Consider the following 21,490-nt stretch of genomic DNA (forward strand, 5'->3'; position numbering starts at 1 on the left):
GCAATTTGTTTGTGCAAATGCTTCGTGTATTTTGTGATTTATCGCAGTTACTGTGATAATTCGAGTTTGCTTGTTGAACTTCGTTGGCTTTAAGTAACATAATATGATGGTTGTTGTGTGATTCTAAACTAAGCTTTGACGGACTTATCCAGTTAGCTTTGTTTAAGTTTAGATTGATGTTTTGTTAGATCAGTTTGAGTGTTTTGCCACCCGTGTATTTTGAGTTTTGTAGTTTAATTAGTTTAGTTCGGGTGTCGTATACACTGAAGATCTCGGTTTCTTTTTGATGCCTATTTTAGACATTAGATTTAAGGACTGTTTTGTTTTGTTAGTTTCTTTGATTTGGCTTACACTCGTTGTTTTTGTTTAAAAATAATAATTATAAATGTTTATTTCTTTTTTTCCCCCATTTATTATTGTTACATGTTTCAATTGAGTAAAAGCTTAAATAAGAGTAACTGATCCTTGCCTCATTCTTGATCTGTCGCACACATTACACCTGTCTCACTTAAATGTTACAGCATCCCACTTTAACATCATAAACACGTAACAATATTAAAAACACTTTTCTTTTATTGGTCGGATGAAACTAATGTAAAGCAAATTTTTTGAGATAGGAATTTTGGGTTTTCGAGAGCTGTATGCCAAAATCATCAATATTAAAACAATTAAAGGTTTGAATTACTGCAGTTGTGTGTAATGAATCTAAAATATATGAAAGTCTAATGTTTATCAGATTATTAAAGAAAATGATGAACTATCACAATATGCTAATTTTTTGAGAAGGACCTGTATACACACACACACACACACACATATATATACACACACACACGCACACGCACACGCGCACACACACACACACACACACACACACACTTGGCAAACTGCAATGATATTATCCCTGCTTCAATTGGTGCTCCTATAACTGCTGTTTTAACTCCAGCAGTTTTTCTCAACATTAGAAAAGTCAATGGGAAAATGGTGACGGGGTCGAGGGAACTAGAGTGATGCTAACAGACGATTGGCCAACAAAAACACCATAGTTCCTCCACTCCATTACTGCTGCTTTGTTTGCTGATGCTCCAAGGGCAATTTGTATGACAGGATGTATTAATTTAACTCCTTTCAGCCACAACTGATGCCAGTGTGACACTGATGCCCATTAAAGTGCCAGTCAGTGCCCCTGTGTTCACTCTGGCAAGCATGATGAGAAATCTTTTCATGAGCAACTGTAGAAAGGGGATGACCTCCGGATTAGATTGTATTATTTAGCTTGTGACTGAAAAAGAAGAACCAAAAGTCCTCACTTCCTCCATCTCGTTTTTCTCACAGCCTTTTACACTTGTTGGTGTTTGGTGTTCTGCCAAATCTCACACTTCTTACAGGATTATGACAAGAGTTTCATTTTCATTTGAGGAATTTTTGTTTTGCTTTTTTTCCATTTATTAAAATGAGAATTTCTACAAAGCTGAATTTTGATTCCTGTTCCTTTCCTCCTCAAGTTTATAGTTTTTATTTTGAAAACTTCAGGTTAAGTTTGCTGGCATTTCAGGCTATTTTCTCATTTAATAATATCATTCTGATTGTGTCTTGCATAACTCTTTGCAACTACACATTACATTATGGAAAAAATATAACCTACTTCTGCTTGATAAGCTTCGATTAAATGTACATACTTCTTTTTATGAATCAGTATCAGCACAAATACTACACTACAAAACAGTATTGAAATTTATGTTTAGAAGTTAAAAACCTGATATAAACATCCAAAGTTTCAACAATTTTTGTTACCTAAAAATTTTGTCACTCAATAAATCTTCTGACCAATCAAATGCTCTCTAGTATCTGACAAGCTCCGCCCCTTCTTCTCTTTTGCCTTTCATTTGATGCACTTGAGCTCAACCACTCACTGGCAGAGCTGTACAAACACAAAACGCTACTGGCTATTTTTAAAAAAGTGGAGAGCTACTCTATGCCCCACCCATTTTCATGTTTAATCTGAGATAACATCAAACATTGAATAAAAATGCACATTTCAAATCACATCACGAGGGCTTTAAGAACATTTATTGCAAGTGAACAAGTACACAATTTCTTACAAGCCAACTAATAGTTACTAAGGGTGTACTTGAACCGTGCCTAGGTGTGATTGTCCCCCCTCCCCGCTCTCACATTGCATTTCTGTGGCTGGTTTTCCAAGCCTGAGCACGCGAATGTCATTTATGATGCGACTGTTTAGTTTTTTTTTTTTTTATAAACTTTATTTATTGAACACAAGTGGAAAGCATTCGTTGTATACAAATGTCCAATTTCTGCTTTTCTTTTTTGAACACTTTTGTAAACATTCAACCCCAAAACCCCCCACCCATCCCACCCATCCAAACACTTTTCTTGTAAAACGTATAACAGAAAACAGAGGGAAAAAATAATAATAATAATAATAAAATAAATAAAATAAAAATAAAATATTAACAATAAAACAAAAATAATGATGATAGTACAATTTAAGATACATTCATAAAAGCTTTCAAATAAATAAATAAATGAAACTAAATAAATACATTAGCTAGTTACATCAATAATAATGATGTGCTACCCACTTCTTGGTTATTATGGTTTTAGTTGTGCTGAGGTTAAACCAATGCGTCTAGTTTAGGGCATGACTGTTCCGGAGAAAAAATGCTAGACTAAAAGAAAATAATAATAATAATAGTAATTCCGACCATAAAATGATTTCTTAAATAATCACCTCCAGAGGCGCTAAATCATCAAAATAATTTACTAGTGGCCTCCAATGAATATAAAACTTTTGAGGCGAGCCTCTGAGAGAGAACTTAATCTTCTCCAATTTCAAAAGACTTAAGATGTCGTGTAACCAAACTTTGATCGACTGTTTAGTTTAACAGAAGAGATGCACTTTCACTCAGCACAGTGGACATTGCTTTAGTTCCATTGTTTTGCATTATTTTAAGTCGTTTGGGATGCAGGCAAGGCAAGTTTATTTCAATAGTACATTTCATACACACTTGTAATTCAAAGTACTTTACATAAACAAGAATATAAGAAACAAGCATACTGAAGTGGACCTGCATCTGGGCTCAATTGGGAGCACTCACACTTGTCAAACGAATCAGGAAATGAGTGTCAAACGTGCCTGGGCATAGTTCACATAGCCCAGCGTGAGTAAACCCTAAAGCCGCCTTTCCACAGCAAACGAAAAGTGACAGACCGGAAGTCATTCATTTCCAATGACGAGTAGTCCTGGAGCTGCGTAGAGCTCTAATCATCTCCGTATTCGGATCTGATTTGAGCTGTGGATACGTTAAAATACTTGAATTCCTGCGACTAGACCATATGCGACTGGCCAACCGGATGTGATGTATTCCAGTGTTGTCCAAGCAGGTCTGTGCACGCGAGATGAGAAATAGTTTTTTGTTATTTTTTTTTAATCAGAAGTCTATATTATAAAACATTTCTATTCATAAAGGAGTAATAAAAATATTCTATTTTAATTTGTCTCCATAATTCCCTCAAGTTTTAGCGGTATATGAGTTTATAGTGGACTATTCATTCATTCAACCATGGTTAACGCACAGAAAATACGGGCTCTTGCTTTTGCACTCCTTTATTTCTGACACCATGAGATCAGCTCCGCACGGTGCACGACAAAATTCTGTGCGAGTGCCACAAGGGGCTGTATTACAACTAAGGGTGTCAAAATTAATTGTTTCTTTGGTGCACCGCGATGCAGACGCGGACAATAAGGTATCGGTTCAGTAATAATCATAACCGGTTATTATGTAGTGACGTCATTTATCTCCTATGCGCTCTGTCGCGAGGGAGGTGAGCGCCGGTATTTACAACACTCTGCCAACTCAGAGCCGGCCCGTGGCATAGGAACCATAGGCAAATGCTAAGGGCGCTGTACATCCAGGGGGGCGCCAGAAATGAGCGCGGTTCAGTTGGTTTTGTTTTCGATTTTCCTGACACACATTCAGTTATAGACGGCAATAACTCAAAAACCTCTTACCCTAAAAACATCTAAAGTGTGTTTCCTACAGAAAGACAAAGCTGGTTATGTTTCACAGCTGTCTTAATTTTTTTTTTGCTTGACATTACGAGCACTGCTCCATTTAAGCCCTCGCAATATGTGTTTAGCCGGGAGAGCTCGCGCTGAGAGGAGCTCTCTGTAAGGGACCGTCGGAAAACTGCTTTTTTTTTTCTTTGTTTTTTCGTTTTTCTGCTCCGCTTAGCGCGAGTTCTCCCTGTTACGAGGGCTTAAGAGTGTGTGTGTGTGTGTTTGTTTGGTGCTGTCTATGTTTGTGTGCGTGTTTGAATGAGAGACAGTGTGGTGCTGTGTGTCTGTGTGTTTATACAGACAGCTTGTTATAGCCTCCCCCTTTAAAATATAACACTGTATATAGAAAGCATCGTCAATGCACCGTGATATCGAAATGAACCGTATCGAAGGCATGATAATCGTAACCAAACCAAACCGTGAGACCAGTATAGGTTCACACCTCTAATTACGGCAGTCATGTCTGAATGTTGTGTGCAGTGAAAAGGCGTCTTAAAACCTCTAATATGGACTTTACATTCTGGTTTAATGAAAAAGTTAGTATTAGCTGGTGCAAACCTACCATGACACTTGTGAACTTTTTCCAGTTATGTATGATGGAGGTCACTGTGAGACCTTCAAGGCTGATTTTATTTGTAGCCTTACCCAGACCTGGGCTCTATAACTAACCCTAACCCTTGATACAATTCTGCCTCAGAGGTCTGCAGACAATTGATTGGACTTTATAGACAACTGTGTGCATTTTCAAAGCATACTCAAACATTTTTTTTATTTTTTTATTTTATAATGTTCCATCTCAACCCTTGTGAAAATCAAAATGCTGCATCTCCCCCCAGGGTGTTACACCAAACCTAGACAATAAGGTGACGTGTAAAATGTTGCTTCTGTTTGAAACTAAACTGTGCATTTTCTGTTTGTGCTGCAAATACAATATCTGTGTCATATGACAGCAAACACAGTGTTTAGTTTAATCAGACTTTGAACACACTGGCTTAAAACACCTCAAACATATTAAAATATATATATATTTTGTAAAATAGCCAAATTTCCTCTGCTTTTTTAGATGCACTGTAGTTTACCACTTTTAAAACAAGCAAAGAATATAACACCTTTAACAAAAAGGTCTACAGAGGTTTTTAAAGCATTGTTCAGCAGAAAACTACACGACTTAAAGCAGACCATTATGACTTACCACACCACAAGTGTACACTTCACATGGTCCTGATTAGATGAGCACCAGCCAGTTTCCTTCCATATATAGACCAACATCTCTTTTGTGCGTAGAAAAACACAGAACAATATCTGAAAAACAAAATAAAAGAATTTTAACAGCACAAAGAAATTATTCATTCATTCATTCTTTTTCTTGTCGGCTTAGTCCCTTTATTAATCTGGGGTCGCCACAGCGGAATGAACCGCCAACTTATCTAGCAAGTTTTTACGCAGTGGATGCCCTTCCAGCCGCAACCCATCTCTGGGAAACATCTACACACACATTCACACACACACTCATACACTACGGACAATTTAGCCTACCCAATTCACCTGTACTGCATGTGTTTGGACTGTGGGAGAAACCGGAGCACCCGGAGGAAACCCACGCGAAGGCAGGGAGAACATGCAAACTCCACACAGAGCCGAGGTTCGAACCAGCGACCCAGCAACCTTCTTGCTGTGAGGCAACAGCACTACCTACTGCGCCACTGCCTCGCCCAAGAAGTTTAATAAAAATTCATTTTAAATTCACTTGATGAAGACTACGCATTATTATTTTACATTTGATTATTTAGTTTCTGTACCCGAATGCTATTAGTCTCTCCACAGAAAATCATAAAGCACTGTTTATTTCACTTTAACATTTGCTTCCCCCAGTACCAGATTACAGCTGGAAGGGCATCCGCTGTGTAAAACGTATGCATAAGTTGGCGGTTATTTCTGCTGTGGCAACCCCTGATGAATTTAGGGACTAAGCTGAAGGAAAATGAATTGTTGATTAATTGGAAATTGAATGAATGAACGAGTATTTGCTTCCTTGTGTTTATTTATGACTGATGTTTATTATATCTATATACTGAAATACATCTCTCCCCTACAAAATCTTACACATAACCACCTGGTAAAGTAGTACACCACCACACCTGAAACACAAAGATACCTGGTAAAACAACTACCGTAAACAGTACCATTAGATATTCTCAGTACTTACCAAAACTATAGTGAACGCATACAATCAGACAATCAAAAAAAAAAAAAGAATCACAATACGTGTGTGTACAGGTTTAGACATACTTGTGAGGGCTCAATTGTCTTAACTTATATAGTGAGATACTAAAACAACCCTTTTATGTGTGTGTGTGTGTGTGTGTGTGTGTGTGTGTGTGTATGCAAAGGTTAAATAAGTTTAAAAATAAGATGACAAGTAGTTTGACTACACATGTACAGTTATGTTGAAATGGGCTACTTGGGTTTTTAGGCATGAAGTCACTTAAGTTTGCACAGAATTTCAGATTTGTGGAATTTACCACAGTGTTCAATACAGCACAGCTAATGTTACTTAAACCACGGGACAACAGTGAGCTGACGACAAGTTCCAATACATTTGGAAATTCCACAGCACTGGAGCCGTCTTCCTCTTATCAAGAAAGAAACACTTTTCAGAAGTAAATCAGGACGAGCTACTGCGACAACTTATTCAGCCACTGGGAATCAAATAAAGTAAGTACCTGATGTAAATGCTTTAAGATCACCTATTAAATACTGAGGCAGTAATGTTTTAACAGAAGCCAATTCTGCTCACCAAGGCTGCATTTATTGAATAAAAAAATCTGTGCTGGAAAAGCTACTTGGAAACTGTAGTGAGCTAAGCTATTAGTTACTCTACTTAAAATGTAGCTTTACTACACTAAAAGCTACCCCCTGGGAAGTGTAACAAGCTACGCTAAAAGCAACATGGCATAAGTAGTTTAGCTAAATCTAAGCCTCTTTATTTTTCATTTTTAGCTTCAATCCAAATCAGTTCTGTCTTAGGTGATCAATAAAGCAGCCAGTGAAGTATATGAAGCATAATTGTTATGTTATTTACTTTAATTAATATGCAGTTCCAAACAGAAACAAACTTTACCAGACAGCAAAAACAAAATAATCAAGAAAACCATGTGGTGCACATTTAAAATATTGTATTAATGACAAGTAAAGCAATCATCTATGCTGTTTCTACCAGGATTTGTTTGTGTTGGCAGGCCTTTTGCACAGATCTACTAAATACCTATGCCATTACTTCAATGACAATTGTCGTCAGAGCAGTGTGAAATGTCAAGATCGTTGCTTGCACGTCAAAAAAGAAACCAAGACCTAAAGTATGGTGAGAATAAATAAATGACAGCTTCTAAAATGATCCGAGGCATCCCTTTTGCCTAGTAGGCTTACCTTGTGTTTTATTTGCTTATTTAAGCTATTTTAAAAAGGATAAATGTATAAAACTATACATTTATATTGACCTACTTCATATTACCAATACATTTGATAAGCTTTTTGTATTAATGGACAATGCACAGATATTGATGTTTCACAATGTTTTATACTACAGCATTTCAGCTTAGTTTTCAATGTTTACAATGTCCTACTTACATTAAATCTAAAGCCCAAATTTAATAAAATGACAGATTGTTCAGATTTAATTATTGTCAGTTTTAATGTTATTGATTAATGGACTTGACAGATTTCATTCAGGGAAAAAGCAGAAGGAAAATGAATGGTTTACCACAGCGGAATGAACCGCCACTTGCTTAATAGATGTATTTTTAATTTCAGGTAATGTGTTTTATGTTTGGTAAAGTTATTTCTAATTGCATCTTTAGTAATTTTTCAACTAAATCCACTGTTTAGTCCCGATAGGTGGATTTAACGGTCTTTGCAATAAAAGCAGACGTGGATTTAGCTGGTTTTGACACAAAAGAAAATCTAATTTGTTAAAAACCAAAGAATTGCCTAAAGTGACATTTATGAAAAAAAAACAAACATTTTATTTACTAGATGATAACCTTTTCGTTATCTATAAACTGAAACTTCTGAACCTAATTATAGGAGCCTGATAGAAAATGCTTGTTTACAAGAAAAGAGTTCTGATGGATTTAGAGGGTTTTGCATCACTGCAACTCTTCACAGTATAGTATTATTAGTAACTGTCATGAACTAATACTAATAAAGTATACTTTAGCTTTCACAACAATAAAAAAAAAAATCAATATAAAATTGTAGAGAACAGTGCAGTCATATATACATATGTATTCCAACTGTAAAAGTACCACAACAAATTAATTCAATTATTTCTCGGTAGTATTGTTCAAAAACACTACAGTTTTTTAGATACTTTGAATACTTTGAATACTGTATTTACAATTACCTACACACACACACACACACACACACACACACACATATATATACAGTTTTTTTTTTCTCATGTAAGTGCACTTGGGCACATTTGCAGAACAAACAGTAAATACATTAAAAAACAATTTAACTCTAACAAGAGTACAGCGTGAGAAATAACATGTACTTCTCGAGGTATGGTCCTGCTTCAGAAACAATTCCTCTACAGTCATCTTCCCATCAAGCAAGCTTATCATGTCAGCCCAATGACTGACTCGACCAGCGAGAGGTGGCAGACAGTAACTCACCCAAAAGTTTGTTTTCAACCACCATAAAACGCAAAGAATTCACCATTCTCACTATAAAATGGATTTACCTTCATCAGCCAGACACCAACCTCGTAGAATGTTGAAAGTAAAATGCATCACAGTTTCCACGATAAGATGAAGCAGGAGGAACATCTTTCTAGCGCTGACAATTGTAAAAATCATTATTAGTCATAATAATGGATCATAATATAACAGCAAATCGTCATATTATGATTTTTGAATGATCATGCGACAGTGAATGATACAGCTTTAAATGACAGGAATTTAAAACTGCATTTAATAAGAAAACTGTTTTAATAATGCTAATATTTCACAATCGAAGAGTTTTCACTGTATTTGTGATCAAATAAATAGAGCCTTACTGAGCAGAATTGGCTTCTTTTAAAACATTAACAAATCTTACTGCTTCCAAACATTTTGGATGGCAGCGCACAGTGTTTATTTGTCATTGTGTTTATGCAAGTTATTTTAGTAGTTGTTTAATTTACTTCTTTTTTACGCTTCTTTTTTAACACAAAGAAAGATGCTGCATTGTGAAAAAATATTAAGACAACTTTCAGACTTTTGAAAATGGAGTCATCAGGAAAACTGCTGTCAGCACGACTGCTTTCCCTGCTCAAGAATGGACAATGGGATAAAGATGATGTTGTGAAGTTGTTTAAAGCCCTGGTGGAGCAGTTTAATGGCAGCAATGAAGATTTTCACACATGGATGATGAAAACCCTTCATCAAGTGGAGATTCACAAATTAAGCGTATCAGATTTGACACTGAATGGTGAGATTGTGGATGATGTTGAGGACAAAATTAACAAAATAACCAGAAACACTGAGGAGAAAACACTGGATGAGATTCTAAAGGAAATTGAAGAGCAAGCAGTTATAGATGAACAAACTCTGGCAGAAGTGAAAGACATTGTGAGCTCTGTGTCCAAATGTCTATCAGCTTCTTCAGCACTACAAGAAGGAATAAAGCAACGTCTGTTTCAACTCTGCAAAGCTGTAGAAAAGACGATGAACTTCCCACCTTGACTGACTCAGATGGTGAGCTGGTGCATTCTGGTGCTTTCTGAATCCAGTCGGCTGGTTCAGGTTGGAACAGGAGAAGGAAAGTCGTGTATTGTGGCCATGTTTGCAGCATATCAGGTCATGATGGGGAAAACCCCAGACATCATCTCCAGTTCTCCAGTACTTGCTGAAAGAGACTGTAAAGAATGGCTTCCCTTTTATAAAGAATTGAAGATCACTGCTGATGTAAACACAAACAAATCAAACGACAAAGAGCTGAAAGAGTGCTATGAATGTCAGGTGGTCTACGGTACATCGGGCAGCTTTGCAGGTGATTTTCTGCGGCAGCGTTTCTACAGAAGAGAAGTGAGACCTAAGAGAGAGTTTCAGTGTGTGATAGTGGACGAGGTGGACTCACTAATGCTGGACAAAGGTCTTGAAGTGGTCTACTTAAACACTGATATGCCTCTCATGGAATCTTTTAATGGGATACTTTCTGAAATCTGGCTTGGCATCAGTTATCTGAAGTATTTAGATAGTGGAGAAATTTTAGGTTACTTTCAGAATTTCTCTCAGGTTCTGATTGAAATCATGCTTGAAAATAAAGACATTGATCAAATCAGTGTTGTGCAGGCGGCTGTGGATGCAGGAATTACGCCTATAATACCCACAATGCAAATGCAAAATAAAATTCCTCAAGTTTTAAGACAGTTAGATAATGCAAGCATCGTCCAAATGGTTGCTTTTTTAACCATGTTTGTTCAATATTTCCCTGAATATTCCTTCAAACTTTACAAGGAATCATCTGATGGAACTTTAAGGAAACTAAATGAAATAAATGCCGCGGGAACAATTAAAAGTCAAGAAAGATCTCTTCTTCTCCTAGGACATGGACAGTATCGTGTTGTGCACTTAAACGAAGACGCACTAGTAATGGCACTGGGAAATAGGATTAAACTGTCCTTTCAGACTGAGACAATAAAGGCGCAAAATAAATCCCCAATCCCAAACCGTGAAGACCTCATCAATGGCAAAGCACAAATCTGGATTGAAAATGCTCTGCAGGCCACTAAAATGACTCTGGGTCATGAATATGTTCTTCATGAAGACGGAGTTGTTCCTGTGGATTATAAATGCACTGGTGTTGTCCAGAACAACATGAGATGGGGTGAAGGACTTCAGCAGTTCCTGGAGATGAAACACCAAACCAAACTCTCCAATATGAGTCTCATAACAAACTTCATGTCCAATGTTGGATTATTCAAGAAATACGATGACCAGATCTATGGGATAACGGGAACTTTAGGTGATCAAACAGAGCTTGACATGCTGAAAAAACTCTACAACGGCATGAAGACCTGCAACATTCCCTCATTCAGAAGGAGGAAACTTTATGAGCTGGAAGGCCTGGTGATTCCTGAAGAGGGCGAGTGGATCAGGACCGTCTGTGATGCTGTTAAACATCAAGTGTTTCCTACAGTGTATCGAGGTCCACGAGCAGCTCTCATCATCTGTGAAACAATCAATCGTGCTGAAATGTTTCACATGACCCTCGCAGAAACCATTTCAATAGACAAACTGAAACTCTACGTGAATAACAACATGAATAACTCTACAGTGATAGATCAAACTGTTGAAGGCGGTGACGTGATCATTGCAACTAATCTAGCAGGTCGAGGTACAGACCTAAAGGTCAGTGAAAGTGTAAATGAAGCAGGAGGCCTGTTTGTGCTGCAAACCTTCTTACCTCTGAACATCCGTGTTGAACAGCAAGTGTTTGGACGAACGGCTCGACAAGGAAGTCCAGGATCTGCTCAACTCATCATGTGTGCCAGCCATTTCTCTGAATCAGTCAATCTAGTGATGGGTGTGAACACATCTTTGACCAGTTACCTCAGCCAACTAAACAGTCCAAACTCTATACCAATGCCTGTTAGCCCCACAGAAAGGCAATTTGAGAACATTTTTGTTCGCTACTTGGACAATCTCAGTGCTCAAACCCACGAGGTGATGATTTCGTCTCTTAAAGATTTCCTAACCATGAACTTAAACCCAGTTCAGAAAAGCAATCTAGAAGCAGTAAAGGATGCCAGAAATCTTCTGGTAAAAATCAGACTCTCAATGTTTCTTGAAAAAGATGTAGCAAAAATCTCTAAAGAGGAAGAGCTTTTCTCCATCTATCTTGATGTTTTGGACCAAATTTATGAAGATGATGTTTTTTCGGACCAGCGTGATGTGATTGTGTCCTCTCTTCATGAGTGTTGGGGTTTGTGGCTCCTGATGAATTCCAGTGAGGAGAAGCCCACAGAGATGCTGAAGGAAAAGCTGAAAGTGGACTTGTCAAGTGCAAAGCAGAAACTTCTGAGCAAACAATCTCCATCCTCAATGGTCTACTATTACATCAGGTCTGGAAACAGTCTTCGTGAAAAAGGACACCTTGCAGAGAGCATTGAGATGTACACTAAAGTTCTGGAGGAGGATGGGTCATCTGGGTTGATTATTCCTCTCTATAACCGTGCACTGGCCACAATTATGAAGAAGGACGCTGGTTATATTACTCAAGCACTGGCTGATCTGGAAAGGGCTGATGAGGGAATGGATTCATATAAGTTACATGTGGAGAAGGTTTTCAATGCCATTTGTGCATCAAGCAAAGAGCCGGAAGCTGAAGGTAAAACTTTGTTCGCCACGCAGTACCTGGCGAAGTATTTGGTAGTAAATAAGCTCAAAAAGTCCATTCAAGATGCTGTGGTGAAGCTGAAAACAGCTGAAATGAGAGGAAGCAATGTGAGACTGAATAGAAAACGTACCGATTTCCTTGCAAAAAACTTTATTTTCCATCCTCAGAGTCTCCAGAAAGAGCTGCTGATGGATTTATTGCAGTTCGAAGAATTGGGTATTGACACAGTTTTCACTCTGGACACCGTATCTTCATTCAGTGAATTTTTGTCAAAAATCTTCAAGTGATCTTTTAAAGTGTGACTCAGATACCAAAACAAATATAATGTGCTTGTGAGGACAAAATTTTGATCTGTTCACTACGCTCATCATGGTTCAATACGCATACAGATACTGCATATAAAATAAAAAATGTATTCTGCATTTCCTTCATTCCTTTAATTACTCTGAACTGGCTCTGTGTATGCTAGAATGCATGTGCTAAAACACAGCCCTCTGCAAGCAAATGTCCTATTGACCTTATTCTAAAATGCAGAAGTGCGCCTGTTTTCGCGATTGTCTTAGAACTTCCGATTCAGTCACCTAAGGGAGAGATGACTAGGAATAATAAACGTCAGAAAACGGTCAAACTACTTGCTCTACAAACAAATGTTTGCATGACTATACAGACCAAGTAGAATAATATAAAAAGAAAATATCAAATTGCAACATCAAGCAGCGTAATGAGCAGTTTTTAATGTCTAAAAATGAATGGAAGTGAATGAGACGGGAAGTCTCGAGCCAAAAAGATTCAAATGGCAGCGCTTGCTCGTCGGTGGAGAATAAGGTCAATAAGTGTGCACTAAAGTAGGAGAAGCTTTCTTGTGAAAATAAAAGTGTGAGTGTACATGGTCCAGAAGCCCAGAACCAAAACTCGCGTGACACACTGGAGATCTGAGAAGCACCTCATCTAAACAGCTGAATGAATGTTACGAAACGCAAATTAAGCCTTGCTTCTCAACAGTAAGACCCAGCTATGACTAGGACCAGACGGAATCTGCAGACGTTTTTTGCTATTTTGGCAAAGAATTTAGGTAAAAATCTGCGGATTTCTGCGGAATTATTTGGGAGTATCATAATTGATATGATATGATATGATGATATAAAAACTAATATCTTTTTAACTTTTTATTTAATGTTTAAAATGCAAATCCAAAATGGATTTACTTTATTTGGAAAACAAAGCAAGTCTCTCATATAATATTTCTACTAAAATACAGAAAATATTACTGTACAAGATGCGTTGTACATAAATCAGATGAACATTTTCATATTAGTCAATATAATATAGATAAATATAGATAAATATAAATATAGATTTGCACAAGTGAATAAAACTGAATTAATGATGGGCTAAAAATCTGCAGAATTCTGTGCGCGCAGATTCCTTGTGGGCCTAGCTATGACCAAGAATTATGTCCATCTTTCTGACTTGACTACTATTCAATTAGTTATGCCTTGGGATGTAAACATTTGGGAAATTATGTTCTGTTAAATATTAAATTAATTTTAATCATCGTGCTGAATCGGTGTTGCTACTTAGGGTTGGGTATCGCTAAAAAGTTATTAATTCGGATTCCAATTTCGATTCTGCCCCTCAAATTCAATTCTTATTGATTCCCCATTTGATTCCAATGTAAAAAAAAATAATAATAATAATAAGAAAAAAATTAAAATAAAGTAATTTAGGCCCTGTTCACACAGGTATTCAGGTTCTTTTTCATCAATCTGATCACAAATAGACTATAGCTGCGTCCCAAATCGCATACTTATGCACTATTCTACGCCATTTTGTAGTATAAATAGTGTAAGTAGTGTGTTCACACTAAAAACTCTTAAAATAATAAGTGCACTTTAATTACCCGGATGATGCACTCATTCAGCCGCTAAAATGAAGTGTGTAATGATGGACACTTTACACACTCAACGACCGCAGGTTTGCTCATGTAGCGGAAGAGGCGGAGCTATCAGACGCACATGTTGAATAACTTTATTTATTTTGGATGGTGAAAGCAAAATTTTCCTACGAAAGTGATTATATCGCCTCCCGATGGTGAATGCGGTTATACTCACGATAGGTATTATTTGATAATTCGGTCGTTTATTTCACTGATTTGGCGACCGTCAAACGTCATCAGGGAAACGGTTTGAATTTAGTGCTATTTGGGACAACACTACATACATGTACTATCCTGCTGAGTGTGTAAGTGCATAAGTACATAGTGCATGAGTGCATAGTGTATAGTGTGCCATTTGGGACGCAGCTAAAGTAAATGACAAAAAAAATCGTATTAAAAGTTCCAGTTCAATTCAACACACTTCATGAATAGACTACTTTATACACTAATGAAATGATAATTGATTTCCTTTAATTTTTCCTTTAAATTTTTCGAGACTAAATTTGTGCCAGTGAAATACAATAAAATTATTAAGAGCACATTAAAGACTATACACATGAAATAAAACCAATTGACCAATTGATGGGTGCTACATGAGCTTCAGTTTAAAAGCAATGAAACTTTGCAGAAGGATTTTGTAAAGGAAAAACGTTAGACATCAGGACTGTCTTTCAACACCAATACCAAACCCAAGATTATCAATAACGGTGTGTAAATCTGTCTCTCTAATACCTGTATGATTCAGCAGAGCGTTTATAAATAAAGAGAAATAGAGAATGCAGTGTTTATGAATGAGTGAAAACCTCAGTAGATATTCTCACATATATTGCATATACTATTATCATGATAACATTTATATATTGTGCTGCCCTACCATTACCTAGCCTGAATAGCTCAATATTGTTCTCTATGGATATTTCACTAATGTACGCATATACTTCTCTATGCATTCACCAGAAAAGTTAGCTCAAATAACACATTAACAGGTCATTTCTGTACCCATTTCCGCTGCTTACAATAGTGCTGCGCATCAATCGCAATGCTGGTATAATGACGCCTCTCTATAAAATTTTACTATTACATCAAAAATTACATCAAAATACTGTATAAAATGTATTTTATTGATTTGTTTTTTAAACTGTATAATTTACTTAAGGTTATGTTCATTAAACTTATTGAGTTCTTACAAATTTACTTCATGTTATTTAAAAGAATTATAATTTCTATGTACAGTACACTTGTTTCTGCTGCTTGCAATAGTGCTGTTATGGCAACACTATGTATAACGATGCCTCTTTATAAATATTTACTAGGGGTGGGACCAGATGCCTACTCCACGAGACGAGACAAGAGATTGGGTTCACAAGAATGCAACAAGTATTTTACACTATTTTTAAAAATCCTCAGTGATAAAATATATGAATAGAAAATCCTCTTTTATTCAACTGAAAATAAATCGCAAACTATAGTACAGAACATGAACACAGCTAAAGATTTTGCTAGTAGCCTATGTGAATGGAAAATAATATTTTTTTAATATAATTTTAAATATTAGAAAAAAATATTTGCTAATATATGAATGGAAAATAGATTTTAATTAAACTAGAAACTATTTGTTTTTTTGCAAAACAATTTAGGTGCTTTTTAAAAACATTGTATTTAATCTTTTTTTTAATTTATTTAATTAAAGAATCTTCAATGCTAATTTTACTCTCACGCTCCATCATTACGTCACAACTCGTGAGACAACTTTTCACCTCGACGAGAAATTTCGTCGCAATTTATTCTCGCAGGAGCTCGTCATATACGACACAAATTTATGGATAATTTATTTACTTATTTATGTTATATTTATTAAAATTATTGAGATAAATTTAACAAATCTTACAAATTTACTTCATGTTATTTGATAAAATTATAATAATTAACGAGCATTTTAAGATTAGATTTTCAGGCCAAGTGCATCTAGTATTTCTATATTTTTTGCATACCTAATTTGTCAATCTGTATTGTATGATTTATGTACAAACACATGTCATAAATACTTCACTAACAATACTTAGAAGTACTGTATTAACACAACCAAGGAATAAACTCTAAACTAAAGTAAATAATGGCTGTTTGATGACTAATAGCAGCACTAAAATGTGGTTGTTGCTAGATCCGGTTGCGGCCGGAAGTTAATAATAATTATTTCTATTCTTTTATCAAATTTCCCATTTATTATATTTTATTAACATCTACCTCCACCCCAACCCTGAACCCAACCATTACAGTACTGTAAAAATATTGATTATTATTATACAGCATCATAAAAAATGCTGCTATATATTGATGTGCACATCGCACTTCCAGCCGCGTATCTGATCTAGACTTTACCCTTAAAAGTCTCTCTCCAAAACATTTTCATATCTGCAGTATACTATACATGTGCAAATATATTGGGTAAAATAAAACCTTACAAAAAAGAGAATTTCTTATTATTAAACTAATAACAAAATAAGAATAACAAACTGTCCTTACATTAAATTCACAAAATGTTGAAGTGGCTACTGTAATTAATCTGGATTTAACAAATATAGACTAGTTACATTAAAATAAATCACACATCTGTTTTAAATGCGGAGGAAGTATTCAGAATATGAACACAGAATATTGAATCATGATTTTTGTCAACATATTGAATTGACCATGTTTTGCCAGGCTGTGTAGACTGGATTTAAAATATAAATACTTGTTTTAATTTGCATTTTTGAAGACTTCGTATTTACATTCTGACCTAACTAGCCCAAGCAAGAATATCACTTTAATAAAGCAAGAACATCACCCAAACCCAAGCAAGAATATCACCATCTTCTGATATTTTTTAAAAAATAAGCTAGAGTAGCTTAAGTTCAACAATGAAACACTGCCAATATATTAGAAAACATTACGGTCCAGTTTTACAAACAATGTTTAGCTTGAGTCAGGACTAGAACTTAGTTAAATTACGTATTAAATGCACTTTTATAAAATTGCTGTAAAAACACATTATTGGTGTGAATTCTAGAGACAAAACAATGCCACTAAGGTATTTTAAGGTATCTAACGGCAAGTTATTTTCACTTAAGACAGCTCAAACATCCAATTCAACCAAAGGCTAGCCTTAAGCATCGTCTGTGCAACCGGAGATACATGTTCTTTTCATTTCTATATACATTTTTAAGCTTTGGCTGGTACTTGCTGACCTCTGCTGGCAGATGCTGTAACCGCAACATTTGAGTTGTGTATTTTGTGCAGACGAACACACTGTTTTACTCACAGTAACAAGATATCATCAAAAGTGTTAAGGTTAGCTAAATAAACTTGATTCAACATCAAAATACCTTTCACAAAACAGTGCTAACAGATTTTAAACGGACTCAAACATGACAAAAGCATACAAATCACACAATAAAATTGAAATCATATACAAATTCAGATAAGTTAAGCATTGAAGATGCTTAAAAATAGTTCACTCCCTGTCTAGAAGACCCCAAAACACCAGTAATCATGATATAAACGAACAACTGGCTGACCTTGTAAAATCAACCAAAATTATATTAACATTTGTATATATCAAGGCTGATTATTGCAACTGAGGAAGCATATAAAGCTAACGTTACTTTAAAATTTACGAAGACTACAAACTTCCAGCTCTTTACAGTTTTAACACGTTTAAGCTAACAATTAATTCTCTGTGTATTCCTCTTTAAAATGTCCGCCATTATCATCGTCGTCGTCCGTTCACCTGAATAACAATCCATAAGCCTTCGTGTTCACTGTGGAGTTCGACTAAATGTGTATCTCTATGGCACAGGTTCATTTTTACACCATTATGACAAATAAATATTGTGTAAAAACACACAAATTAGCGGCGTACTGTACTGAATTTACCGTGTTTCTGGGGGGGGAAACGCTGCGTGTCAGTTGCTCTGTGTTGGCATTGGCATCTGGAATTTTCCATCGCTCCCGCGCTCGTAACATGCAGCTCTGTGATTGGATGGTCGTCATTTAAATAACCTTCCCTCTCATGAATAATAATGTGGTAGTGCATGTTTTGAAAGCGCTTTTATGGTATCTGTTAACATATTTATTGTACATTTCGAAAAAAAAATGTTTTTAATGCGACTCAGCAAAAATCTATTTTTAAATCAAAATCTATTTAGGCTATTAAACATTGCAAATAGAGATTAACGTTTTTATTTTTTAATTATTTATTTATTTATTTATTTTATCTTTTTTTTTATAAAGAATGAAGATATACAACCACATCAGGAGATCAATATAAGAGAGATACAAAAGAGAAAAAATACAAAACTACATTAGCTGCAGAAAGAAAAAAAAATACTAACAAAACAAAGGAAGGGGTAAGTAAATAACAATTGTATAAAAGTGTAGGAAAATAAAATAAATTAATAAAATAGTCAATAGATAACAGTTCTTTATTTAGAACCAAGAATCTGACACATTTTTTGTTGTTACACATATGGAAAGATTTGAGCAGTGATTTCAAGCAGTGAGCAGTGATTTTCTGATTTCAATCAGAAAATGTCGAAAATAGGGACGGAAGCCATGCATTTTTGCTTATGTATAAAAAAAAATTCCAAACAAGATAAAAAAATTGAAAATGAATTCTAAGATCAACGTTTTTACTGCTGTTAAAAGCCATAACTTTACCTCATTTTTCACTTTCTCATTTTCTCTTTTTATTATAACAAAATGAAACATTTACATTACATTATATTACACGCCAGCGAGCAAAACAGAAATGGAGCTTTTAAACAGATTCACAGTTTTTACAGCTTTCTGGTAGATTCATAAATCAATGACACAGATTTAGATTTGCAAGAAAAATCTGAATGAAAAGTTTACGCTTACAAAATGAACACCTGTATTTAAAATATTCGGCCAAAAATATTATAAGATTAAATAAATAAAAAAATATCTGGGTTTTAAATCTGATTATTATATCCTAAAATAAAAATTTCCAACCTGATCTTACGAGGAAACGTAAGTATTTTACATTTTTATTATTATTATACATAAAAATGTGCGATTTTAAAAATGAGGTGTGGTACCCAACCCCACCCCTAACCCCAACCGTCATTGGGTGATGAGCAAATCGTACTAAATTGTACAAATTAGATCATACAAATTCATACAAATTAGCCACCAAATCAAAGTTACAAACTGCCGTGAGATTGTGTTGCATTTTCATATTTCAAAAAATGTGAGAGATCTTCAGTCGGGGACCACAAAAGAAGCAAATTCTTCAGAAATAAACTTTTGTAAAAAAACAAAACAAAAAAAACCTATTAAATAAATAAATAATAATTACAAATGGTAATTATGACTCCAGACCAAATGGTGATAATAAACGTTTACAAAGCGATGTAAAACTTTCGAAAATCACCAAAATATCCGATAGCCAGAAAGTGATACATTTTTTTTCATAATCTTTTAAAATATTGGTGATGCCGAGTTCAGAGACTGTTGTGTACTGTCATGATTCTATATAAAATTCTGTTTAATGTGCGACTATAAAGTGGTCATAAATAAATATTTTCTCAGTTCAAATAAGTAGCAGCTTGGACCCAGAAACAGTGTTCAAGATGTCACGACTTAACAAGCGGGTAGGTATATTCTGAGAAGTTCCCCTGAAACTCAGAATAAGGACAGTAATTATTATTCATCAATTGTTGTATTATTACAACAGTATTCATCAAAAGTAAATCAAATCATACCACGTCATTTTTACACATCAATGTCAAATATTTTAGGAACACGAAAACAGTCTGTAATACTTCAACATGAATTAATTGTTCTGAAACTTTTTGAAAACATTTAAAAGGGAGCTGTTCTGCTTTTTCAACAACCCCTTTCGCATTCTCATAGTTAGCTTTGGCTGCAAGCTTAATGGCATCAAGCACTGAATCAGCTTCCTCTGCTGCTCTGTATCCAGTAACTCCTTCACAAATCGCTCCTGCAACAGCTGCAACTCCGACAACAACCCCTACAGCAATTCCTGTAACAGCGGCTGCACCAATACCTGCTCCTGCTGCCACCCCTGCCCCTCCTGCTGCTTCTCCTGCTGCCGCCCCCGCTACTGCTCCTCCTACTGCTGCCCCCGCTACTGCTCCTCCTACTGCTGCCCCTGCTACTGCCCCTCCTCCTGCTGTCCCTGCTACTGCCCCCGCTACTGCCCCTCCTACTGCTGCCCCCGCTACTGCGCCTCCTGCTGCTGCTGCTCCTGTCCCTGCTACCACTCCTACTGCTGCTGCACCTCCTGTTGCTGCTCCTCCTGCTGCTCCTGTATTCACTACCTCTCCCACTGCTGCTGCTCCTCCTGCTGCTCCTGTATCCGCTACCAGTCTACTGCTGCTGCTCCTCCTGCTGATCCTGTCCCTGCTACCACTCCTACTGCTGCTGCTCCTTTTGCTGCTCCTGTCACTGCTACCACTCCTACTGCTGCTATTCCTCCTGCTACTCCTGTTCTGCTACCACTCCTACTGCTGCTGCTCATCCTGCCCCCGCTATTGCCCCTCCTACTGCTGCCCCTACTACTGCTCTTTCTGCTGCTGCCCCCATTACTGCCCCTTCCACTGCTGCCCGCGCTACTGCTCCTCCTACTGTTGCTCCCATTACTGCTCCTCCCACTGCTGTCCCCACAACTGCTCCTCCTGCTGCCCCCAACATAGCTCCTCCTGCTGCTGCCCTTGCTACTGCCCCTGCTACTGCTTCTCCTGCTGTTGCTCCTGCTACTGCTCATGCTACTGCTCCTCCTGCTGCTGCCCCTCCTGCTACTGATCCTGCAGCCCCTGCTACTGCCCCTCCTGCTGCTGCCCCTCCTGCTGCTGCCCCCACTACTGCCCTTGTTACTCCTGCTGCCCCTGGTACTGCCCCTCCTGCTGCTGCTACTGCTCCTTCTACTGCGGCCCCTGCTACTTTCACTTCTACTACTGCCCCTCCTACTGCCCCTGCTACTTTTTTCTTTGCAATCATAAGTTATAATGTCATAAAATTGCAATGCATAAAAAAAAATTAACAAACTACATATCTGCAGTGTG

The 21,490-nt window shown here is 36.6% G+C and overlaps 2 protein-coding genes across 2 annotated transcripts in view; one reads left to right on the top strand and one right to left on the bottom strand.

Moving 5' to 3' along the window:
* si:dkey-187j14.6 overlaps positions 1-18,409 on the bottom strand; it is a 90,371-nt gene extending 71,962 nt beyond the window's left edge. The window contains exons 1-2 of the mRNA XM_021478124.3: positions 18,318-18,409; positions 5,274-5,383 (exon numbers count right to left, since the gene is read on the bottom strand). The gene's annotated coding sequence lies outside the window, so the exon portion shown is untranslated. The remainder of the gene's footprint in view (positions 1-5,273; positions 5,384-18,317) is intronic.
* On the top strand, positions 6,441-12,888 carry LOC141375241 (protein translocase subunit SecA-like). Its single transcript, XM_073907843.1, has 2 exons — positions 6,441-6,796; positions 9,301-12,888. The coding sequence occupies exon 2, from the start codon at positions 9,820-9,822 to the stop codon at positions 12,751-12,753; it is 2,934 nt and encodes a 977-aa protein (XP_073763944.1). The 5' UTR covers positions 6,441-6,796; positions 9,301-9,819; the 3' UTR covers positions 12,754-12,888.
* Positions 18,410-21,490: the final 3,081 nt, after the last annotated feature.

This window comes from Danio rerio, chromosome 7 (genome assembly GCF_049306965.1).
Source record: "Danio rerio strain Tuebingen ecotype United States chromosome 7, GRCz12tu, whole genome shotgun sequence".
NCBI lineage: Eukaryota > Metazoa > Chordata > Actinopteri > Cypriniformes > Danionidae > Danio > Danio rerio.

Bases quoted from the DNA above. Each gene is read 5' to 3' on its own strand.
- LOC141375241 (XM_073907843.1), top strand. From the start codon at position 9,820: ATGGTGAGCTGGTGCATTCTGGTGCTTTCTGAATCCAGTCGGCTGGTT.